This window comes from Anastrepha ludens, chromosome 2 (genome assembly GCF_028408465.1).
Source record: "Anastrepha ludens isolate Willacy chromosome 2, idAnaLude1.1, whole genome shotgun sequence".
In the NCBI taxonomy this organism is placed as follows: Eukaryota; Metazoa; Arthropoda; class Insecta; order Diptera; family Tephritidae; genus Anastrepha; species Anastrepha ludens.
In genome coordinates this window covers 182,530,580-182,557,206 of record NC_071498.1, presented here as the reverse complement: position 1 = coordinate 182,557,206, position 26,627 = coordinate 182,530,580, and the positions used below count along the sequence as shown (strand labels likewise).

Sequence of the window (26,627 nt, the reverse complement as noted above, 5' to 3'; positions counted from 1 at the left end):
CCGACTCCGAACGGCAGATATTTTTATGAGAAGTTTTTTCATGGCAGAAATACACTCGGAGGTTTGCCATTGCCTGCCGAGGGGCGACCGCTATTAGAAAAATGTTTTTCTTAATTTTGGTGTTTCACCGAGATTCGAACCGACGTTCTCTCTGTGAATTGCGAATGGTAGTCACGCACCGACCCATTCGGCTACGGCGGCCGTCAGTTAATAGAAATAGAAATAATAAAATAGTTCTTATTTAAAACTAAAAATGTATACTAAACCTACAGTACTATGGAAAACTTATTTAGGGTAATTTGATCCCTCATAGTACTAAAAATAGTATGTACAGATGAATATATTTCAACACTCTTCAGTTACTCTAAAAATTACTGCGCAAACCACTAGAAATTACTAATTTAATTATTGAAAATTACTATGCAACATTTTTCTAATAGCGGTCGCCCCTCATGCAACTCAAGTTACTTTTTCTTGTGCAAACAAGAACCTGAGACGCCTCACAGGCACGTCAGGGGGCATCTCTCCAACTACTCTGACGAGATCCAGGGCATTTACAACTACTGCTACTACTAAGCTATTCACTCTAGTGTTGAAGCTTGCTTCTAACAAACTAAATTTGGACTGCCTCAAGGATGGAAAATTTATGGTGAATACCTGAGCCACTTGCGTTTTGCTGATGATATTGTGTTGATATCCGAAAGTGATGCGACAGAAATGATAATAGTAGTCGCAAGAAGCTGCAGGCAGCGTTGGCTTAAACATGAACGTGCAGAAAACACAGTTTATGACAAATTTAGTAGCAAATGGTAATCTTTCAATAAATGAAGGTGTTGAAGTGCAGCAGATTTTTAAATTACATATTATATTTCGTACAGGAAATTACAGTCGACAAAGATAACCAGACTCAGGAAATATCTAGAATGAGGGGCTTTTGGAAAGCCCAAAGAAATTTTTAAAAGTGATTTGCCTATATGCCTTAAAAGAAAGACTTATTTATGATCAGTGCGTTCTACCCGTTGGCTGCGAAACATCTACTCTTACGAAAAGTACTGTATAGAGATGGGATGTGGGTCGAAGAGCAATGGGAAGATCCATACTGGTCATAAATAGAAGACACAGAATTTCAAATGCAGCTCTGACAAACTCGAAAGTGTTACCAAAACAAAATGGAGATGGGCTGGCCACATAGCGCGCGCAGAAGACAAGCTCACAAAATGGAGCGACAAATTGGGTAAAAAGAGCACAAGTCAGAGAAAATTGGAAATCAATGGAAGAGGCCTATGTTCAAGTGGCCGCAAACGTCTGGATGATGATGATAATCTAGATTCTGTAAAATTCTGGTTCCAATATAAATAAATGAATGGCATCTGATATCACATCGGTAATCTGTCAGGCAACAAGTGCCGCACAACTGTCTGTACTACGCAAAGGGTCATTCCTTTAAAAATATATAGGGAATGGTTTATGCTGTTACAACAACGACAACCTCAACCAATTCAAATAAGCGTTGCTAAAAGATTAAATGAAATTGAATTTCGGATATGTATGCTCATCTTAATCGTAAACATTTTTGATTGTTGTAAAACTAGCGTGGGCCTGTGTCTGGTACAAGTTCGTGGTTTTCCTTTGATGCTTCGGCGACACGCTCATGCATTTGCAGTCCAACAGCTTATTTGTGTGCGTGTCGGGTGACACACGTACTTGCTTCGTGTCCCACATACTTGTTGTCGCTGCTGGACAGCAAATGCATGAGAGTGTCGCCGAAGCATAATACCGCTTCAACTCAAATTGCTTCAGTGATGTAGGGATACAGGGTTGCTGTTGTTGTAACCGCATTCCCACCGCTACATGCTAGCAGGAACTCTTTGCTGAGCGTTGTGTTATACTATAATGTAAACAAATTTGTTGTTTGGCATGCATACTTACCTTCGGTGTAAAAGCCCGCTTTAATAAAACCTTAAATTATGTTTGTTTTGTTTTGTATTTAAATTTGGTTCACATTGGCCAACATATTTATATGTAAATAAGGATAATGGAATCACTATAAGAATTTAAAAAATAGTCGTTTGTATTCTTTTAGTATTAACCAACAATTTATATGCAATAGTTTATATTTATTTTTAGAAATAACATATTTTATATAATATTATCTGTTTTCATTAATAAATACTAAGAACCCCATTTGTAGTATAATAAAGTTTCTAAATAGCGTGTATCGTGTGGTATTTAGCGTACTAATAGTAATGATTTGGACCACTGAATTTGGAATTAATAAAATTTATTAATATATAAATTTCATTGCAGTTAAGGTAGTTCATGGAACGGCTTAAGGTTTTTGGTTACAATGCTATCGGAATTAAGCCTGGTTTCTGAATTCATTTAGTTTACATTTTTCTCTTCTTTAGCCGAATTATCAATTCATTATGCATGCAATTTCAGCACTTATATTTATATTTGTATGATTGTATTTACATATTAACCTCCGGTGCTTACGCAAGTAGGTCCTTAGGTCAATGCGATCTTCACACACCTTGAAAACACATAAGTTAAATTAAAGAGATGTGGAAGAAAAAAATGTCTAACAGCACATAGGTATGTATAACATCGATAATTCATAAGACAATTACTCACAGATGTAATGGACTATATTGTGTTTGCGTACAATACACTGATCACTGATCACTTCACAAAGATTGGTTCAGTTAAGGTATTTGTTTACATTAGAAAACTTAAGTTGCAAATTAAGCTATTTAATGCCGTGCAATATATAAACTTTTGTTTGTGTCTGTTAGCCTTTGAATATCTAGAAATTTGCTATTAGATTGATTCCGGTACTCCACAGACTCAAATGATTCCATTTCATCATTTTTTAATGCATTCCAAATCGCTATGTACATACTTGCATTATTATTGCCAAGAAGGCAACTGACGACTTAGCAGTCGTTTTCCATTCTTTTCACTTGTAATTCACCCACCCACATTTTTCCAAAAATTTTTACCAATTCTCACATACACACACGATTACGTTCATCTGTTGATCTTCGCTGGATATTTATTTCTTTGTTCATCTTTTTTATTCTACTCATCTTTTCTGTGTGTGATCAACGCATCCGCCATTTCTTCTTTAGACTGATCCTGATCACCCCAGCCCCAAGTAGCATGTGAACCATCGCCTGTACGCTTGACACGTTTCTCGATAATGTCGTGAGACACCTGTTTTAAATCGTAGGCCCAGCCGATCTTGGCGAAGAAATCAATAAAAGCCGTGGTCAAATTCAGGGAATAATCGCCAAGTTCAGCTGTCTTGTAGTCCCATGGAAATACATGATGATAGTTGTGCCAGCCTTCACCGAAAGCAAAGAACGCGACCGATTTATTTTCTGATGGATTGATAAATCTGTATAAAAATGGAACATGCGTTACTTGAGAAGTCAGTTGTTATGTTTAAGTGAAAAGCAAAGTTGTATATATTTGGCTCCATAGTTTATGTTTCACATATGCAAATGTATTTACCTATCGTACGGTTTTCCGCCAAATTTATGGGCAGCGCTATTCACTAGCCAAGTTACATTTAAAGTGAAACACCAGCGGAACATAGCGACAACAAACCATGAATTAATAAAACTTTCATTCCATAAGTACATAGAAGTCAGGGTTGGCACCAAGAAGCATAATATTGGCATGAGAATCATGTAATATCTAAAAGATAAAAAGATACAAAATTAAGTTCCTATTTACTATTTATTTAAAAATTGTACTTACTTCTTCTGGAACATTAAAATGGGGTCGGCGCGCAAATCAGACAAATCCATACCTTTGCCTTTAGCTTTCACCTGAGGGTGTTTTTTACACAATAGCCAACCCATGTGGGAGAAGAAGAAGCCTCGTGTAGCATTATGTGGATCAGCATCAGTTTCCGAATATTTGTGATGTACACGATGGTCACGTGCCCAGTGGTATGCAGCATCCTGGAATGCGATTGTGTTGAAAATCATCAGAATCAGACGCAATGGCCATTTGGCCTTGTAGGCGCGATGAGCCCAGAGACGATGTGCACCCGCAGTTATACCCAGGCCAGAAATCACATATAAGGATATAGCTGTGAATAAAGTCAAATATAGAAATCTAAAATAATTTAATATTCAGAGCTCTTGACCGGACGCAGTATTTGTCCATATTGTATCTTTTCCAAAAAAATGTATGTTTCCAAGTATTGCTATTTGAAAGTTTGATGGATGAATCTAAACTCTAAGAGGTACACACTCAGTATTAAAGAACTTGTGAAGAGTCGTTCGAAATTTACTAAAACAAGTAAGAAAGTGCCAAATTCGGTCAGGACCGAACTTTATATACCCCCGCATGTTTAATCAAATCTAATTTGGGTTGGATGTTAATTATTGGAATCGGACTAACTCATAGACACTGAGAGTTATCGCTTGTAAAATCAAAGGGACGGATGGATATTTAGTCTTAACATATAAACGTTGGGCGGCGTGGTTTTTAGTCTGTTCATGTTTTAAAAAAACTAGGGGAAAATGAGAGAGCAAAATCCCATTTCATTTTGAGGGGAAGTTGCGAAGCAAGTGAGAAAATTTCTAAATGTAAATGGAAATGGTGATTAAAATGGAGAATGTAAGTAAATATTTATATTTTAGACAAACTTTATAAAGTTTATTTGAAGTCATATATTAAATAGAAATCGGCCAACGAACCACAGCCTCCAGTCGCCGTTACTGCAGTTTCCGAAATATAAATCGAAAGCAATGAAGGTATCTTCTGTGGTTTATGCTTGTACTTCTTGGATAATTTGGCAATATATGTGTGTTCTTCATCTGGCAGCGATGATGAAATGGAACCAATTATTGTGGACGAAAGGAAATCATGCGATGTTTTTTTTTAATTTAATACGAGGTAGCCCAACTGAGTTTTTTTTTACTTTTTGTGATTTTTCCCGCCAATAAGCTGTTAGTGAAATTTTCAAATTGTTACTGATTTTGCGTTCATATACTTTCTTGATATTTTTCTCTTTGAGAGTGGATTTTCGGAAATTAAGTTATTGGCAAGTTACTGGATAATATTTATATGAACAGACCTTATGTATAACAGAACAGCCAGCATGTCCTTTAATTGAAATAGTTTTAGAAAATGATAGAGTTGGAAAGTCCCATATGTTATTCGGTATTAAGAAACTACACTGGGAATTCAGTCCAAATACAAAAATAAAAATCTCATGCTGATTCCATGATTCTATTTAAACAAATGAAGCTTTTCCACTCATTTAATATTAATATCTATAAAATATTATCTTTCAATAGAAACTACTAGTCGTTGCTTTAGACAAATAACATGTTGAACTCGTTTTTTTTTTCAGTTAAACATTCACACACTATCACTTTATATAAGACTGCGTGTAATCAGGCAACTGAGATATAGACGACTTTCGTGAAGTAGCAGCAACCGTATTAAATGTGTTTATTGTCTGTCTGGACACACACGATTTTGACATTTGATTTTGATTAATTGTAGTTTTGCTTGAGGATGCTGCAGTCTTGTAATCAGAAGCTGACGTCGACAAGTCCTGTGTTTGAAGATCTCTTTCCTCATTTTCTTGCAGTTCATTTCTTCCATTTGTGCCTTTCATCTCCTCATTCTGCTCTTGTAACGGTGGTGTCTCGACTATTTTGCGAACATCCACAATGTTTTTTACAGATGTAATTTCAGATATCTCCAGCGATGGTGTGGGTGTCACATTAGCAAGCATAAAATCCAAGTCCATTCCAAGTGGGTATTGGTAGCCTCTGGAAGGACAACATTCCTGCAATTGTGTGTGTGGGTGATGTAGTGAATAGAGGTCTTGAAAAATCAGAGGTGTATCGATAGATGCATTTATATGGGACATTTGAGTGGTTGAGCGGTTATGTTTGTGTTGACGTACACGTGGCAGGTATGCCCAACGACCGGTGTGTCGCACCTTTTTATTATTTGTGCGCATGCGCTTGCGTGTGCGGTCGATGTCATCACCTGAAAGAGATTCCTCATCAGTACAAGCACGCCCACGTTTCGTATTGGGGTCCAAAGTACTTCGACTGCACCGCCGTGGATCCTAATCCCAAGAGATAAGAAAAGATGAGAATAGTATTCCTATAACCTTGAAGTGTAAACTTTGACGAATATGCTCACAGTGCCGCGAAACACTCGACGATCTGGAGTTATAGAATTAGGTTGTGCATTGGGGCTTGGTACGACAGCAGCGCAACGTCCAAGAGCATACCTATACGTGCCAAGTCGCTCAATCAATCCAACTTCGCTTAGGTTCTTTAATGACTTTTGCACAGCGCTCTCTAGATTCGGCACAGGTACTAAGTTTCGCATCTGATATTTGACTTGGTTTATTATATTTGAAGTGATGATGACCTGATGACGAGAACCGCCACTCAAAACACCCAATGCCTTCAATACATGCCGGTTCACTTTCTTAGGTATATTAAAATGATCCATCGCGCACACTTTTTTTTATAATTTCAATCTCGTTTTCTAATTCTACGGGCTAAGCGGCTACCTCGTTTAATATGAACTCTCAATAACTCGAGAGAATACACAAAAATTTTGCAAATATAAACTAAAAACAAAAACAAAAAATTTTTCAAACAACGCGAATACAATTTTTTTTTGGAATACAGAAAATAGAGATTATAAAAAATAAAATGCTAAATGAAACTTTTTGTATAAATATTCCAATGTCTGACTGAAATGTCAATTCAAACTTTGATTAAATGATATTTTTTATAATTTTTTTTTTGGAGTAGGTCAGATCGGAGTGCCTGCTGCTGGTAACAATGGCACACATTGGCCAAAAGTAACACACATTGGAGTAAGTTGTTTAGAACTACTAGTAGCCAATAAGTTTAATAAAACGGTTGCGTGTGAAATAACCTAGGACGGTAACTGTTATGCTTTTTTCATAAGAGTCAGTAAATATTGTTATTTTTCCAGAAATAACCTAGGACGGTAACTGTTATGCTTCTTTCAGAAGAATCAGTAAATAATGGCTATTTTTCCAACAAAAATAAAAGTCAAAATGTATCTGGCAAGTGCCAGCGACACAAGTCCAACAAAATTTCGGCTTCAGACGCCTTAAAAATGTTGCAGACAACCTATGGGGACTCTGCTCTATCGCGTGCACGTGTTTTCCAGTGGTACAAATCGTTCAAAGAGGGCCGTACATCGGTTGAAAACTTGCCTCATGAACGTCGTCCAGCAACATCAGTAAACGACGAAAACATCGGAAAAGTAAAGAAAATTATGGTTGAAAATCGCACAAATCGCAAAATCGGTTCAAGCTGAATATTATTTAGACGTTTTAAGGCGTTTGCGCGAGAACATTCGTCTTAAAAGGAAGGAATTGTGGGACAACAAGTCATGGTTCTTGCATCACGATAATGCACCAGCTTACACATCACGTCTTGTTCGCGATTATTTGAACAAAAATAATGTTAATATCGTTCCGCAAGCACCGTATTCGCCTGATATGGCTCCATGTGACTTTTTCCTGTTTCCCAAGCTCAAGTTGCCGCTCCGTGGAAAACATTTTCAGACAATTGAAGTCATAAAAGAGAATTCGAAGAACACACTCGAGCTTGACTTGTTTACAGTAGCACAGAAAACAAACTATGTGACATATCACGCTGAAATTTGCCATGTAAGCTTATAACAGTCCTACCAAAAAACAAAAATATATTTTTGCCATATGTCATCCGCGGACCGTTTTATTGATAACGTCTCGTTCATATTTGAGCAGAAGGTACTAACTTTAAGGGAGGGGTCTAGGGTTTGACTTTCAAAAAATCGATTTTTTGGAAATAGCTTTTTCTTATAGTAAATCATTTCAAAAATATTGTCCCAAAATTTCAGCTCAATCGGAGCAAAACTTTTGGAGTTATAGACGTTTTTGTCCCCACTCCTCTGCGACAGCTGCGAGCGTTTGGAGCGGAGCGTTACGCGTTTTTCTCGAAACCACTTTTTCAAAGTCCGTGACTATTAGAACTTCAACAATATTTAACCGATCCTTTTCAAATTTGGTATACAACTTCTATATATAAAATACCTCCCCCCCCACTGAGAGATTTTTCACTTTTTTGTTTTACATTAAGGGCGGTTTCCACTTATACAGCGAAAAAATCAGTGAAAATCGCTCTTTTTGCTTCAAAAACGCGCTGGCAACGTAAAAATTAAAAAAAAAAAATAGGAGCCAGTGGGGGGGAGGTTTTGGTGATAATTTAACCAAATAATTCTGTTTTTTTTATTTCAGGTGATTCTACAACTAGATACGATAGTCACCGCAAATCACCTTTTGGAAAAGGCGTTTTCGGAAAAGTTGCCTCACCGGCTTATTTCCCGATATTTTCTTACAAAAATTTAGTACAATATTGTTGAAATGATGCTTTATAATGTACAAAAAGTTTAAATACATTTTCACTATTCATATCTCTAAAGCAAAGTCTCAAAAATTCATTAAAAAAAATGCTCAAACCCTAGACCCCTCCCTTAAAGAACACACCGCACGGATGATCAGATTTTTGAAAATTAGGTTGACAGGATGCGCTACTGTGGAGTCAGCGGCGCCAACCAGATGAATAAAATCATGTTCCATAGATAATGGATAATTTTGAGTTGTGTTCCTTTTTTATAATCGTCACTTGTATTTGGACCAATACATAATGCAATGATCAATCACAAATGAGCCAAAAAATACTTACCAAACGCAATAGTTGGCCATTTGGCCGATGTCAACATAAGCCAAAGTCCATAAACTGCTGCCAAATGCACGTAGACGAATGCGATTATATTTCGCCAAACAAGTTTTAGTCTTCGTTTCTCAGCTTTCTTCAATTTTTCAATGTCCTTCACTAGGCCGCCATCATAGGTCTCGGCATCTTGTTCGAAGAGTACACCAGTAGAGTTATCAGTCAGAGTCTTTGAATCAGCACTGGCGTCCGTAACCAACGAATTGGTTATGGATTGTGTATTTGCTGTGGCGTTTGGTGGCATGATGTTATTGTTACTTTAGCTGCAATGAAAATTGAAACAAATTCAGAACTAAATCTTTGGTTTATTATTCGGTCAGTGATGCCAAAAGGGGGCCAAGATAAACGATTGAGTAGGACGTGCAAATAATGAAAATTTATTATTATATTATTGGTTGAGATCATGATTATCTCTCGAGAATGTGACGTAATTGACCACCAAAAACGTGCAATTTGTCCCGCTAAATTTTTTCATAGTAGATTTTCAGAAGTTTCAGGTCTCTCCAAATAAGCCGCAACCGACCGATCACCTCAAAGTCAACATAATCTACGTCACTGCTCAAATTCAGTGGGATCTATGCAGCAGTCATTGAAAACTGAACTCTTCAAATCCATGATTTTGCTTTATTTCATTTCGAACCGAGCTTCTTTTAAAACCTTATAGTTAAAATGAGGATTCATAGGGAAAATTTAATTTGGGACAGAAGCAGATGTCTAATTCTTAATGTCTAATGGACTCGTAATATGTATGCAATATATGTATTTTCTGAATAATTTCACTTTCGACATACAATACTTACAATCGCGATATATTATACACTTTTCCATATACATATACATACATATATACGTGTATATGTGTATGATTTTAGGAAATCAAATATGTACTTATGTAGCACGCAGAAAAAATCAATAACAATATGTCCTTGTGGAGGGGTGCTAAAGCAATGCCCTTCGATGCGATTTCGCCGCGTCCCCTGCGTTGATGGTCAGTGGAAGCCGGCTCCCTGGAAGCTGCTTTGACAAGGTAATAGACTAACTTAGTATGTGTGGGCTATTTGGTTATCAGAGCGGCGTTGGCGCAACATGCGTTTGTGGCCTATGTTGTTTTCATTCCGGTTATGAATGTTTTTGTTTTAATATCGTAGGTATTAAGGTTGTAAATTAGTTATATTGACAGTCTCAAAACTATATTTTTATTTATATATGTAATTAGACATTTTTCTGTAGTTACTACTGTTAAAAATTTCGAGAAGTTCAGCAAGAGCTGGAGTGAAAAGCTACAATGCTCTTAAAAAATCAAGTGAGATATTTTTTTTTATTGTATTGCAATTTACGGAAATATTTGTTCACCCGTAATTCACGATAAGCCCAAGTACTTTTAACATTTTCTAAATTTTTTTCTTCAAATCTCACATTCCTGGATAAAGTTCTCAATATTTACAGCACAGCAGCGGCTTTAGTGATGGTCGATTCTAACAATATTCCAAGTAACTTATAATTTCATTTGATCTTTAAATAAAGCAACATTTCTACTAAGCACAGTGGGAACCATTTTACCATATCTTTGTGATTATAGTTTCTTAATCGCGCAGGCTATGACCGAATAGGTGGAAGTTGTCAGGTATCAAACAATTTTTTTTTATTTAGCATGTTTTTTAAATTCTATTTTTATAATATAGGGTATTTATTTATACGAATTTTTTTTTTTGATCTGGCAACGTATGTATGAACACTTCCCTTGTGAGCAAAATACGGCACTTTGTAGTACGAAAAGTAAACTATTGTATTTAAGCCTGGAAGCAGACACATTTTCCTGCAGGGCGAATTTTAACATTTACTCAATTAAATCTTATGTGTTTTTGTTTTGTTAATAATATTTACATTGTTTTAGTTGATTAAAATTGGAGATATGTATGTCGATTTCCCCACAGTAGTAACAGTATTCTATATTTTTTTTATGGATTATCGCATTTTGCATATTACGTGTTTAAGCAATGACAAGTGACTCGAACCCACCGGTCACATAACTGTTAATTACTGCTACAAATTGTATTTTACAACTGAAGTTAATAGTCTTGGCAATTTCAAGAGGGAGGAAAGTTAATGACTACAACGGCACTTAATTTCACAACACTTTACTAGGTTCCGTATCCTCTGACACACATATTCACACGTATTGTTAAAGTATATTTCCATGAGTAATATGGTATAGCTTAAATTGTATTAAGGATTTTATGTGTCAGTCACATCAAATTTTATTAGGGAGGCAACTTCGTATTTCTACTACACCAATTAATGTTAAATTTACGAACCTAGTTGAAAATTAACTACGAAGAATTTATATATGAATTTCCCGTTTGTTTAATAATTTTGTCCAAACTCTTGTACAACGCTCCCAATGAACTCAGCGACTGGTTTGAAAAGTTAACTTGCGATTTCAAGTATTTGAGAGAGTACAATTGGTTAACGCGCTCTTTCTCCAACTCAGTGGCACCTGCAGGTGGGTGGCAGAGAATACCTAGAGAGTCAGGGAAACACTCTCAGTTGGCAAGTCACGTATTTTCAGGCGCCATTTCCCCAATGAATTACAGCTACACAAATGTTAAATATTGTTGCATATTTATATGTTTGCATCTTAAGGTCAAGGCCTTTCAACTTCGCATGTAAAACGAGTGCGAAATTTACTACATTTCTACAATACGACATACATATGTGTGTATGCAACAAACTTAACAGTGGCCAAACTACGAAGCGTGATATAGACGACAAATTCTGTAGGTATATCAATGGATTTGTTTTGCATTTAACGAATGTCTACTTGCTAGTCATTATATTAACCTTTAACTCATATAAAATTAACAGACTCCAACCTGATGTACGTACAGTCATACACTTATAAAATGAAAAAAGTATCGTTCCTTGGTCTTGAACAGAAAAGCACAAATCAATTGAACACGCAAGTCATTATGCGCAAAAGTCATAACTGTGGGAGAACAGGAATGTTTTTTCTCTGTTTTGTATACGAAATTGTAAAAGCCGGCAAACAAAAACTGATGAATATCCGAGGCAGAGTTGCTCTTTAAAAGAGTTTATATTTATAGAGAATTTGTATATATAAGACATTTTGTTCTCTTTAATATGCAGAAATCTACATATATAAAACATGAAATAAGAATTAAATGCCAAAGTTGTACGCTAATTACGATACGAAAAAGCACTCAATAACTTTTTACAATTGTTTAAAATTGTTAAATTAAATGTTCCATAAAAGGTGTACAATATTGAACAGAAACTACCCTTCTATAAATTACATTATACCGACCAACGAACAACTTGTTTAAATAACAATGGTTGCTGTATGAGCTTTATACGATTTTATTTTGCCATTACTTTTTTAAACGATTCTTAGTAAGTTATGCTATATGTGGACGTTATGTGTAATGCGCATGCCGTAGAAGTAGTGCTATGTGCTTTAGCATTGAATAAGACTGATACGTGGTAGTATTTTATTAACGTTAAGAACATTGAAAGTACTTCCGCATGCTACTATACTTTAGACTCCAAAGCACATTCTACGTATTAACCCATTTACGCTCGCTTTATCTTATGGGCTGCGATTGAACAAAGTGTTTCGAAAATTGGTCCAAAACGAATGCAAAAGTGTATTGATCCTCATGTTGAATATTTTAAAACACAATTAAATCGTTTTTAATCACTATTGCTAATTTTTAATTTGTTAGGTTAGAAATACCTATAAGTAGCAATGCTCAAAGTGCTACATCAGGCAATTATGCTTTTTATTTTGGAACATAGAAAACATCTTAAATATAGAATATTTATTTCTAATATTACGTCCATGATAAACAGCGTTATGCAATACTCGGCGGATAGTTTGGGTACTACATTGTTTTCCAATTCCACTTCAGATTTCAATTTGTGGACGCTTATCTTAGAATTTTTACTTATTTTGCGTATGATTACACTATTTTCACTGTCACTGAAGGCCTGTGGGTGGATCTTATTAGAGGTTTTTCCCGCACTTTTTTATATTTTTTACCATCTTTTGAATCGTAGCATGACTTTCATCTACGAAACGACCGTTTTCGCATAATGGTTTATTCTCTTTGTGATATTTTACTATCAAACTTTTCAAATCATCAGAAAGCTCATTCGTGTGCATATGAAAGAGTGTGCCAATATGCAAATGCTATGTGTAAAAACTTATGATTACATATTGGGAAACGCGTTCCAAAAACAGAGCTGGTATGGTTAACTGTGGGTATTAAGTATAATGAAACTAACATCTCTACCCGGAATATGAATATTAATAGAAAAATATCACGATAAATTATTAAAATTGTTTTAATAAAATTATGAATAAAATATGCCTTATATAAAAAAAACATAGTCAACATGCACAGTAATGTTAAATATATATATGCCCTTTTTCCTCATGATTGGTAATTGATTTCCATTCTTACCTGTTTAGCAACTACCTTACCTTAATTTTCGTGTAACTTGGTAACCCCAAAATCTGAACAAAAAAAAAATGCTCTCATAATAACGTCAAATAACCGGCGAATTGTGTAGAGCCGAATCATGCGATTCAGCCGTGAGAGCCAATGACGGTGTGAGCTTTCATGCACATGTTTATGCATACTAGAGATATCGATTCCAGAATCCCGGCATTTGTGTGTATATATACAATGGTTCAATAAAGAACTCGGACACCCAAGTGATATGGTTTTAAATAAAAAAAAAATATTTATTAAACTGCACATCTAATGCGTTTGTAGGTCACATTCATTTTCGTTCTTCAAGCGTATTTTTCAAAACAACAAAAAACATGAACAAAACTCAACTTATTCGCACATAGAAAATACCAACATAAAAACTTTGCAAAATACATGACAAAGAAGAACTCGAAAATATTCAAGAAAAAACAATATAAAGCATTCAGTCTTCTCGGCATGGATTCGACCAGTTTCTTGCATGTCAAAGGATCTATCTTCTCCCACTCTTCTTTAATAGCATATCTTAAGTTTTTCTTGTTTCTAATAACATGCTTTTTCAGTGGGATGTCTGGGGATTATGGAGATGTTTCAAGAACTTTAGGGCAGTTGTACATAAGCCATAGACGGACATCAAGTGCCTTATGCTTGGTATCGTTGTCTTGATAGTACTGGAAATTGCTCTTAATTTCTAACTTTACAGCACTTTGGACCAAATTTTCTTTCATAATTGTTAGGTATTGTTTGTGGTACATATCGCCGTTCATGAAGTACACATTTCCAGCACCAGCAACGGACATGCAACCCCATACCATTACCGACCCAACCCCATGTTTAACTGTCGAACGCAAGTTTTTTTTCTAGCAACTCTTCATTAGGTCTTCTCCCCACATATGATTGTCCATCTGACCTAAATATGTTAATCTTGCTTTCATCAGCAAATATTACATGCTTCCAGAACTCGAAATCCTTATCCCCATGACGCTTTGCGAATTTTATTCTCTTGTGCCGGTTAATCTCGTTGATGAAAGGTTTTTTCCGTGCAACTCTTCCATTATAATTATTCTTTCGCATCACTATGCGTATATTTTTGGGGTTGCAGTTAATATTAAGGTGTAGGGCGAATTCTGTTGCGAGCTTAGGAGCGCTCAAATTTCGGCTTTTCGACAACAGATTTGGTCGTCTCGATTTCTTCTTATTTGCACGGATTTTGTTTCTTTGAAACGTTTCATCACGTCGCATACAGTCGAACGGGGTCTATCTACTATTTCTGCGATTTCCAAACGGTTTTACCCTTTTCACGATGACCAATAATTAAATTTCTGACTTCAATTGAGCTTTGTCCACGCTGTCTACAAATGTTTATAATTTAGACTTTTATTCATCAAAACACGACTGATATTTTATTTTAATTTATTACGTTTGGTTCTTTCTTTTCACTATTCTACCCAGAGTAAATTAATGGTGGCATTCCCCGTTTTAAAGCGCCAAACTATCGCAATAATGCCAGATGTCCGACTTCTTTTTTGACAACAATTATGCGAATGCTGGATTACAAATTTTTTATAACAAGGAGGCAATAGATTTGTATATTATTATTATTATTTTTAGAATCTTATTTGAATACCCCATAGAAAAATATAAAAATAAAAATTATTTAACTTGCATTTCAAAAATTTGGAATTTAAAGCTGCATGCTATGTACATATGTGCATATACATACGTGTATACATATATAATAAAAAGTATAATATATTTAAAATCCATTTATTTATTACTTATTATATGGTAGGAGCTTGTATCATACAATATTGATGAATTTTTCGAGTTAAGTTGTTGCTAAATAATGACTATCTAAATACAGGGACTAGTCCCGAAAGATCCGGGATGGTAAAATTCGAAAAGTTAGCAACCCTAACGTATGTACGTACGTACATATAGTACACTGCTGTACCGTGAGCGTTGAAAGATGGTGGGCTAGAGGTTTGGGGAAGCTTCATATTGAAAGAAAAACAAAATCTATGCAATAGCAGATATGAGAGCAAAACGAAACTAGCAGGAACCACATGAAACCAAATCGGAGCGAAAAGTATAAAAAACAGCAAAATTGAATTGAATGTTTGCATGTATGTAAATGTACCTTAAATTGAGAGGGCAGATCGAAGAAATAGTAAAGCAATGATATTCGTATACATACATACATGCATGCGTATACATATATGCACGGAGGCCAAGTTCTATTGCTCTCTCCAACATGCGAATTGCATCATCTGTGTGTAGACTGTATATGTAAACCAGAGGAATCTATTTTAGTTCTGCATCAAGAATACAAATTAAAACGACTAAAACCATTTTTAATTTTGCAATCTACAACCTTGACAATGAATTCGTTTGTACTGCTCGATGCTGATATTGGAGAATTAGCAATTGTTGTTCAAAATTAGCGGAATTTACTTGCAGTAGGCAACAACACTATGAAATAGGTGAGGAACTTAATTTAATTACCTTTTATGAACTGATCACTAGAAGCGTTAATGTATGCAAATTTGTATGTACGAGTACATACATATGTATGTAGATAAGGGAACAAGCAAGACTTCGAAAGTTTCACTAACGTAGTTTAATTGTACATATGTACATATGTCTGACTGATGAAATTTATTTAGGATCATTTTATTTTGATGCAGACAACTCTTTCATACGTTGCTGGTTTTATGGCGAAATGTATAATCCCATAACAATTAAAGCCCTTAAGGCGAATATCGTCTGAACTAGTCGAGAGGTAGACCCAGAAACTATAAAGGTCATGAAAATTCGGTTATTGAAAGGGCGCGCAACTAAGAACAACCAGCCGATGCAATGAAAACTTATTTTATTTTTGTGTTTTTGTTTTAATATTTGTGTTTTTGTTTTAATAAATACTGAAAAATAAATTATTTTTGTTCCTCATTTTATTTTTTAAATTATTAAAAACAAAATCGAAATAAATAAACGTCAAATGTCGTGATTCCCTAAATAAGCGTTCTAAAACTTTTCCAAACTGTTCTTCAAATTTTTTCTAACAGCGAATTTATTGGTGTGCCGGTGAAAGACCAAAAGGGTCCGCAGAAGTATCACTTGAAGAAGAGAAGTGTTTTTTTCGAAGAAAGTCTAAAAGTGCGTAACACCCGAGATTATCTGAGGTTTCATTCTACAGGTTGGTTGAAACGTATTGAAAGCGTCACCTATTATTCAGTGGAGAAATCAAAATTTCCTAGGTACATATATCAAATGAATGAGTAATAGATATTTCACATTACATTGTAATTTAACAAAAAGCTGTGCAGCCGTATTTGGCAGAGTGTCCAGAAAATCATTGCGGAGATGGTACAAAATTATTGGAGGATCATTGGATAAAAAATTATTTCATTTAAAAATGCACAATTCTTCATTCCTGCTTTCTTACTTTTCTACGAATATGAAATACACTTTAGTGAAGCACTTTTGAACGCGTGATTGTTATGGAGCTCACACTCATCAACGTATCGTAGTCCCTTTCCGTTGCCCGTAGGATACACAAAATTGTGCAAAACTTATCCCGTAGAAAACAACTGCGCTCTTTTAATTACATATTTACACAATACATCAGTTTGTGTGTGGTTGTGTTTGGTTGTATCGACACAATGTTGCCATTGAGATTTTTGCATACGCACTTTTACACACATCCCCGTTATCAGTTACTATTTTTCATTGTATAATATGCCAAAGTCAAAAACCACCAAATGGAAATATTTATATCATTTATTTATAATTAACATTAATTCAACATTATTTTTAAGTTATTTTAATAAAAATTAAAATTTTTCTAAGTTTGTTTTGTAAATGATTTCGAAATGTACTGTTTGGCAACACTGTGTGGTGAGAGAGCAATCAGCTGACGCGATTCTACGGAAACATTCCACAATGCACGTCAAAGATCTACGATGCTACGGAACGAAACGGGGGGAGAATTCATTTACATAGGGCTCTCATTAGTTTCATAGTGTCAGCTGGCACGGGCGTACGTTTACGTTGATGAGTGTGACCACCATTAGGCAGCTATTGGGTAATGCCGTAGTTATAGGGTAACTGAACTGGTAGAAAAAAGGGAAAACGAATTGTTGATCTTTTTATTGATATGGATTTAAATATGTATGTGTCCAAACAAATTTTTGGCTTTATCTAAACAAAAACACTTTCAGCCATTGGGATATGCTATACATATACACAAGCATTTTTCTAAGCAGACGTGCGTATGATTGCACCATTTAAGTATTATTAAGCCATCATTATACTTATAGTTTCCCTCTGTAAACCGCTTGCCAAAGATCAAAGTTTAATAACTTAATTGGAATTACGAGTTTGTATCGAACTACTTACATGCAAATAGGGAACCAGTTTTTTTAATATTCAGTTCATAAATGCATAACTTTGCCACGTAGCTGTTGTTTGTAACAATACTAGTTCTAAAGTTAGTGTCGATACACTATTATTAAGCTATTTTTATAAGCATTTTTGAAAAATCTACAATTGACTAACTTTACGAGTTTCCTATACAGAGACTTTTCCCATAGCATACGTCATTTACAGTGTGAAAATAAACTTAAACAAATGTATTTAAGTAATTTTTATTTCCAATTCTTTCCATTTTAAATGAGTTGGCTCATGAAAATTGCCTATTGTACAACCACTTATAATAAAAGAACATAAAAACCTCATTAGACTACGATTATCCGCTTTTGTTTTTTAGCTGTATGCATTTCCAATTTCGCTTGACACATTTCAAATAGTTTTAGCACTAATCTTTGCTTGAGTCACTTGTTAACCCTTAACGGTCCGGAAGTATTTCCAATTTACTTCCCACCAGGACCAACTCCTTTTTATACTAAGAGAAGATGGAGATTTAATATTTTTATAAATTTATAGGAAAGAAAATATTTGTATTTTAGTGAAACATTTGTTAATATTTAGAGTAATTGAATATCAAGATGCTTTAAATTTTATATTTTTTAGATTATGATACGCTCAAAGCACTCTTGGATAGGAATCCTTGGCTTGAGAGGGTTTCTCTCTTGTCAAAGCTTTTCGATACGAGCATTCTGTGCAGTTTTTTTAGTTCCACTGCGAATGATCCATATCCATTCTCCAGCGCGTTAACTGCAAATACACTATAACGTGAAAATATGCATATGTATATACAAAAAGATACATAATAACGCAAGATAATAAAATTATATTTCCCGCCATAATCGCGGCATTAGATCCAATAAGTAGTATTGTCATGCCGCTCATAAAGCGGTCCGTTAAGGGTTAATATGTGTAATGAACCTGCATATGCACGTACTTACTTATAATAACACTACTACACACAGTAAATACCCCGTCATAGTGGGATCACATATCAATGAACTGCGGGAGAATACTTAATCGACAATACTATAAAATAATTAACCATATGGGAAATTTAATAGGAGTCGATTAGAGGTGAGGAACTATTTAAGTTAAATATGTATCTATGCACTAAAAAAGACTTTTAAATGTACACTGTGTCTGCAGTTCAAAGTTTTTAATTTGTATATACATATATATACGTACATATGTATATTCCAATGATTCCTCTGTGGAAATACAATGTGTATATTTTATTGGAAATATGTGCGTTTGTACGTATGTAAGTATGACGACAAATGTCGATCGCTTACCTAGCCAAACGCGAATTTAGTGCATTTACGAACGTTCACGTTTTTATTTGCATGTACTTATCATATTTACATATATGTTTTTGTGCGTATTTCTTTATAAGAAGGCAATTCGAGAAAGCTCTTAACGTATATCATTGAGCTAAGTTAGCTCTTGGTGACATTCTTCCCTCAGAGGGTGTCTGTAGAAATACTGTCAGGCCCATTCGGTCGTCGAACAACCGCATTAAATAGTGTTTGGTAACAGTGCCTATCATTGATCCAATGGGGGGGGGACGATTAAATTGTTTAGGTTTGAGCTGTCAGTATATGTAACAATAAAACTTCAGTCTCCCTGCCAGCCGGTTCTACGTTACCAGAACAAACCAATAGTAGAGATTTTATTAAACTAAATTAAGGCTCAAGTAATAGGAACATTTCGAGCATAAAGAGATTTTGAGAGACAAATGTAGAAGAACTCCGAACTACGCAGAGCTCTGGCCGGAATATTAAAGGAAATCCTCTGAAAAACCACCGGGCAGTCAACGGCACCACGGATCAAATCGAAAATTAAAGACAGAGATAGGATTATTCTCCTGTTCTGCAATGATTTTAAGTTAATCAATCAGCATGAAGCTTCATAGATAGGGATAGGATCCGAAAAGTGTAAATTACGCACCCGAAATGTAATGCAATTCTATCAGCATGGCACGTATCATAGGAGGCCAAATGCAGCATTCAAACGACGCATACAAAAGCTTCAACGTATAAGGGTCGGAGAAAGCGGAGCTATGACGCCTAACAAAAGCAAGCATGGCGTAAGATTTGGTAATCACTAGCAAAAGTAAGCTTCGAATCAAATATTACACGAGCCTTTCATTTTACTCACACGTGACAGGGGCGTGCTAGATATGTGATAGGAGGTGTCGATGACAGTGGCACGCTTAGAAAAGGTAATTCGCACACACTTATTTATGTTCAGCGATAGACGATTATTGATACACCAGTTACTGAAATTATCTAAATCCATTTGCATCAATTCAGAATCGAGAGAGCTAGTGATCGCCGAATAAATCTTAATGTAATCGTAGCTGCATTGCAGCTGGCTTGGAGTTTATCATGCAGATATTAGTACAAGCTCCAGGGATAATCGCTTGTTTGCTTTTGTTCTGGCAGCGGCTTACAGATGCCTGTTTCGACAGGGTAGAACGAAAGGGAGTGGAGCGTTAGATAACAGATCACTCGTGACAAAAATAGGCGCTACTCGTTGCCCCTTTCTATTTTGCTCCTAGATGTAGTGATACCGTAGAATAAAAGGAACTGAAAAGCCACCTGTGCGCGACTTAAACGACCAGCTTTTGCCACCAGCTTCTTTAGATCCGTTTCCAGTATACTCGTATGTTTCCCATTCTACTCTACGCTGCGCAGTGCGATGTTCTTTGGATATGAATTTTACTAGAAATGAAATTCTATTGAAGCCTGCTTTCAATTGAAAACTGATATTTTGAAACTTCATGAATGTTGTATACATAACCTTAAACCCTTTATCTATACTAATATTATAAAGAGGAAAACTTTGTTTGTAACGAATAGGCTCAAAAACTACTGGACCGATTTTAAAAATTCTTTCACCATTTGAAAACTACATTATCCAAGAGTAACATGGATTACATTTTATTTTGGAAAAAATAGGGTTCCGTAAGATATTTGGATTTTTCGGACACAAACTGAAAAAAATCTTATATATAAAATAAAGTCAACTTTTTGTGTGTGTTCGCTAACCGGCCGTGTCTGCACCGAATTAAACCAAACTTACACACATTGTTAAGAAGGTATTGAAGATGGTTTCCGTATAGTTTGGATACCTATTGGTGGATAGGGCTCGAGATATAGGTCAAAACGTGGACCCGGGTAACCTTTGGTTGTGTATGTACAATATGGGTATCAAATGAAAGCTGTTGATAAGTGCTTTAATACGGGGTAATTTTCATACCTATTGATGACTAGGGTCTCGAAATATATGCCAAAACGTGGACCCGCCGTGTCTTTGCACCGAAATAAACCAAACTTATGCACATTGTTAAGTAAGTATTGAAAATGGGTTTCGTAAAGTTTGGTTGTAATTCGGAGCAGTGGCAACGGGTACAGCGTTCTTTTGAGCCAGCCATAATGTCGCTTACTTTTTTAACGCTTGGGGCGGAACTGAACTGTCAAACTGACAGTGTGAGTTACAATGTGTCAATATTTCTTTCTGATTTGGATGCCATAAGGAAAAAACGTAAGTGCAACATGTAAAAATTGTTTGTGAATTTTTTTGGAGTGGATTTTGGAACAGTGAATAATTTCTTACGAAATTTGAGTATTTAATGTGAAATCCGAATGAAATTATGTGTTCGTGGAAAACACAATTTTTTTCGTTTTTTTTTTTTGAAAAATATAAATGGATAATGGTTAAAAAAGCTCCAATGCTTAATAAAACATATAAATTGAAACGAAAAATTCATGGATGATCAGGAAAAAAGACGATTGTTTATTCATATGCGTTGATTTGAAATTTAAAAACAATCTTCTTTTTTCCTGATTTTCAATTTATATTTTATATTTACTCAAAAACAAATAGAAAAACAAAAAATATTGTTTATGCCAAAGCGCTTGAATAAAGAATAAAGAAATAAATAATATGAAAACCATATATTTTCTGTTCTAAACCATATCTATTCTATTTTAGTGTGCCCAGCGAAGGGGGCCGGGTTTGCTAGTTCCTCATAAAAATAACATCACAAAGAGCCCCAACGGTCTTTTGCATGCTGGTGGAATTGTCAGGCTATTATCTTTTAATTCTAGTTATTCAAACAATTTAAGCCCTTCAACATTCAACATAAAAGATAAATAATTTGTGAATGCCTTCAAGGAGAATTAAGCGCCAAACAATGTACTTGACACAGCAAACACATATGCACACATAAATACTATACATAGTATGTGTGTGCCAATGTATACATTCATCTTTATGCATTCACATGTTTATTTAAATAATTTAAAATACCTTGAACTTTTTTTAGCGCGTTAATGAAGAATGAAAAACTATTAAGTATACATTTTTATGCACACACTTCTTTTCCTTGAATATTAATGAGAGGAAGATGCCGCAGACAAAACTGGTTACTGAAAAATTCAGTAATATATTAAACTATTATTGAAGAATTATGGTTAAGCACTCATGGTTCACTCGATTCAGGCGCATTGGTAAATAGTAAATCAGCCCGAAATTAAAATCGTGTTATGTTGTCGACAAAATATTGCATTTATTCTACTACTCTGTAGTTGTCAAAATTTCGTCTTCTTCTCTCAAACGGTTTTCCTATTACCCCACAAAACCACCGTACCTTTTTAACCTCAACCAAACGTACTTATTAGCGTTGAATTGATACTTTCATTATATTTTCTCCAAATATTCTTTTAGTTTGGATTTTCACAAGTTCTACTAACCTTTATTTAGTTTCCACTACGAAAATATCACACAATAGTATTTTTGTTTATTTTGTTCTCTTTTCAACAATCAAGCACTTATTTAAGCTTTAAAAAGCGCAAATACCAATGGATATTTATTTTCAAGTTAATTTTCGGTATGAATATTTTAATTGTTGCCTTTATATTACAATGTTATGCCGAAGAACAACACTACCGGCGTTTGAGTGCTATTCTGGAATGTTGGTGCCACCACAATCGCTAATCCGCAAGACGTTTGTCCCCTTTGCGATTTCTACTCGAACTGATCTTGTCGGCGCAGAGTTTGTACCTATAGGCAACAAAGAGCTTTGCGAGTGCTTAATAGATCTAGCGGCGTGTGTGTTCTCGCTTGCTTTAGGTGACTTCCCTTCTCTACATCCGCGCAGAATGAAGCGTTATATGTGAAATGAAATTCAGCAATGTTTAGTTTACTCAAGCAACAACAATACACACCAGGTTTGTATAGCAAAATGTACCTTAATAACATTCGATTTTAATGCCGTAACATGCTGTTATGGCGTTCCTTGAATTGTATTCCCTTATCGCATTGAAAAAATAAACGAATTAATACATATGTACATACATACATATGTATGTATGTTAGTATGAATGAATGTGTGCGAAATTTATACATATGTATGTGCCGACTAATCCAATTATTAGTTGCTATTCCGTAGTTTAAAATTTGCAAATATCATCACCAAGTTAATCGATGATCGTGTACTTAATCTTCAATTTTGCTAATTTTGTACTACATATATGTGTATTGTTGACGGTCAACGAGAACGAATGAAATGCGATACGCAATAAAAGTTGCATGTTTAATGTTAACAATCTTACAATTAATTCAAGGATGATTCACGCATATGGCAATAATTTTTTGGCGAACGCAATGAACTGCACGCACTATGCATTTGTATACATACATACATACATTTTGTATACAATATACATAAGTATATAAGCCAATTTGGAAATTACAAAAATTGTGATGAGCCTTTTAATGTTTTCCTGTAAGACCAAAATAACTGGTAACATAACAACAACAAAGACTTCGTGAAAAAATAAATGAGTACGTCTAAAATTTGACAGACGAATGATAAAAAAGCCAATTGCCAAAACCGTGAATACTGTCAAGCTAAATACATACTTTTTTCAGTATTCATTGAGACTTGCGCCTCAACAACGTTTACAAATTGTACAATAGTAATACGAAAATCGACGCTCTGTGAAAAATTTTCATCGCGCGCTCAGGCCAACTTATGGCAGCGATGAGGCCCATTTTCGGCTTACTGGCTACGTCAATAAGCAAAATTTTCGTAATTGGTCTGATGTGCAAGTCGAAGCCATTCAAGAACAGCCATTACATCCATTGAAAACAATCGTTTAGTGCTGCCTGTGGGCTGGAGGAATCATCGGCCTCCTACTTCTTCAAAGACGAGGCTGGCGGCAATTCAACAGTTAATGGCGAACGCTATCGCGCCATGATAAACGACTTTTTGATGCCGGAAATTGAAGCCCGTGATCTCCACAACATTTGGTTGCAACAAGACGGCGCTACGTGCCATACAGCCCGTGAAACAAGGGATTTACTGCCTCGTCTTTTCGGTGAGCAATTTATCTCTCGACTCGGTCCAGTGGGTTATCCACCAAGATCGTGTGATATCACACCTTTGGCCTTTTATTCATGGATTTTTGTGGATAAACCAGCTTAGATTGAGGTATTGGAAGCCAACATTAGAAAATACATTCGGAACTTTTTCAAGCCACTATTATTATTTTTCTATTACTTGGTGTTTCGTCGTCCAGGTTTCGAGCCTGGTAGCCACGCACTAACTTATGTATGTAAATGTGTCCGGATAAAAAACGATTGCGCCCACAAGTAGAGGTACTATATTCACTCGCATTTTTGTTGTTCTCGGACGCTCTTTTACTGAGTTAAAATAAAATATATGGCGGCCGCCGTAGCCGAATGAATTGTGAGTGCGTAATAATAGAAAAAGATGTTTCTAATAGCGGTCATCCCACGGCAGGCAATGACAAACCTCCGAATGTATTTCTGCCATGAAAAAGCTCCTCATAAAAACAGAGGGGACCCATTTGTGGAACAACATCAAGACACAAACCACAAACAGGAGAGGAGCTCGGCCAAAAGAAGTGTACGCGCCAATTATTTTTTATATCCTTTCCGAAATAAAATATATGCACGTAATATTGGTTCTTTGTTCAAAACTCATGTTTGACCGATGGCTTAAAAGTACAAATGTTATGAAATTTTATTACAGAGATATGTAAGAAGACAGTCCGGAAAGTTTTGCAACAGACTCTGTTTTTTGATTTTTAAATGTATTTTTTATTTTAGTTTGAGTTGGTAAATTGGACTTGATTGGGTTGGAATGATTTCTAATAGTCTAGAAACACTTTCTTACTTAGAAACACTACCATGAATTTTTTCCAGTGGGCTAAAAGGCAAATTTATAGATTTACATATTAGAATTCAATTTATGATAATATTGTATTATAAGAACGCATATATTCTCGCAATGTGAGACTGAGCTCAAAAGGCACTGGAAGTAGTTATAAACAACTTCCTCTTTTTTATATTATTTGTGTTATGTTGGGAATTAAATGCTTTGACTTTCAAATGATATTAGTACCTACTCATACATTTCAAGCGTCATTTGCTTTTCTTCCAAGTTCAATAAAAATTATAATATAGAAAATATGATCTTAGTGTTGTTATCTGTTAATGCTGACTCCTAATTTTTTTAACGTTTGACATTTGAGAAATACTGAATATTAAGTGCATAATAATATAATAATAAAAAACAATAATTTACTACAAGCCACTATACAAAAATTTCCTCAGCTCAATATATGCATATATACATACATACAGCGTGTACATACGTAATTTAGATGCATAAACAACTGGTTTCTTCCTCTTGATTAGTGATAAGCTTAAGCGCCTAGGTGATTTTGACCGATTATCTGCCAACCACTTGAATTTTATTGTATTTTTGGTATTTTAACAATGCAATAAGATACGACCAATTTATAAGCTCTCATAATATATGTACATATGTATTTGGTAATCAACATTGATAGATTGACGAAATTAATTAGAGGGAAGTTTTTCAAAAATTGCACTATTCTCTATCTTCTGGCTGCTTTAGATTATAACAACAAAACTATTATTTCTCATCACAACTTTTCCATAAACAAAAACTGTGTTCCATTTCATGTGAAATAATCTGGCAAAATCCATATAAAATCAAAGAAACGAAAAATGCCTTAAACTTCACAATAAATTTGCGCAGTTATACTCTGTTTACGCCGTTTTACTCTGTTTTTACTCATTTTTTTTTAATATTTGCCGTTTAAAATAGCGTTAAATTTTATTAGAACTTAAATTTACCAACAAACTATAAGAGCAAGGAAAGGTTTTTTGTCAAAACTAATTAATTTTATATAAAATAACTACTTTCCGACTCAGCTTTGTTGCGAACGTTCATTTCGTCTGTTGGTGCTATGGTATAGCCATAAACATACATACTTACACATGTACATAATACGAAAAGGCATATTTTGTTATGCTCATCAAATTAAAGGATTCGATCCATAAAAGCGCAATAAGGCTTTGCTTTTTCGTTCAATTCTTCAGATTTTTCCAGACATCGGAAATTACATCATAGTTTTCTAATACTGAAACCCCATAAGGTTTAACGATAATGCTTGCTATAATTTTAGGCGTCACCAATTATTTGATAGCGAATTTGATGAAACACACGAATTATTTTGTTTCAACACGATTTTCAATATTTTATGAATTATTCTTGACTCTCATAGAGCAAATAGAGTGAGATTTTTCGACACCTGTAGGAAGCGTTTAAATTAGTTCCAGGAAAAGTCTCTGAGACTTTGATTGATTTTGATTTTGCACTCACCGTTTATTAATTTATTACTTATAACATATTTAATGAATTGAAATGTATCAGCACGAAATTAATTCTTAAGTGAACCCTAAAAGAATTTTTTAATGTTGTTTTCATCTAATTCTCTTTTTACACGAATTTTTTGGGAAAGCGTCTATCTTGTAA

The 26,627-nt window shown here is 35.0% G+C and overlaps 2 protein-coding genes across 7 annotated transcripts in view; both read right to left on the bottom strand.

Annotated features, from left to right (window-relative positions):
- Nucleotides 1-1,965: 1,965 nt before the first annotated feature.
- The window catches only part of LOC128856023 (acyl-CoA Delta-9 desaturase-like), a 43,653-nt gene continuing 18,991 nt past the window's right edge, over nt 1,966-26,627 (bottom strand). The window contains exons 2-6 of one of the 6 annotated variants that reach the window (XR_008453781.1): nt 8,760-9,070; nt 3,766-4,102; nt 3,517-3,702; nt 2,635-3,400; nt 1,966-2,533 (exon numbers count right to left, since the gene is read on the bottom strand). Coding sequence is in view for 5 of the 6 variants with exons in the window: in XM_054091364.1 (XP_053947339.1) it covers nt 3,082-3,400; nt 3,517-3,702; nt 3,766-4,102; nt 8,760-9,051 (1,134 nt within the window). In the remaining variant the exon portion in view is untranslated. Of the gene's footprint in view, nt 3,401-3,516; nt 3,703-3,765; nt 4,103-8,759; nt 9,071-10,691; nt 10,772-10,826; nt 10,923-11,122; nt 11,212-22,506; nt 22,840-26,627 lie in introns of those variants that run through there. The other 5 variants (XM_054091364.1, XM_054091363.1, XM_054091366.1 and 2 more) reach the window with 5 other exon arrangements.
- Nucleotides 4,049-8,722, bottom strand: LOC128856025 (uncharacterized). Its single transcript, XM_054091370.1, has 2 exons — nt 6,184-8,722; nt 4,049-6,106 (listed from the first exon to the last, which is right to left on the bottom strand). The coding sequence occupies exons 1-2, from the start codon at nt 6,499-6,501 to the stop codon at nt 5,393-5,395; spliced, it is 1,032 nt and encodes a 343-aa protein (XP_053947345.1). The 5' UTR covers nt 6,502-8,722; the 3' UTR covers nt 4,049-5,392.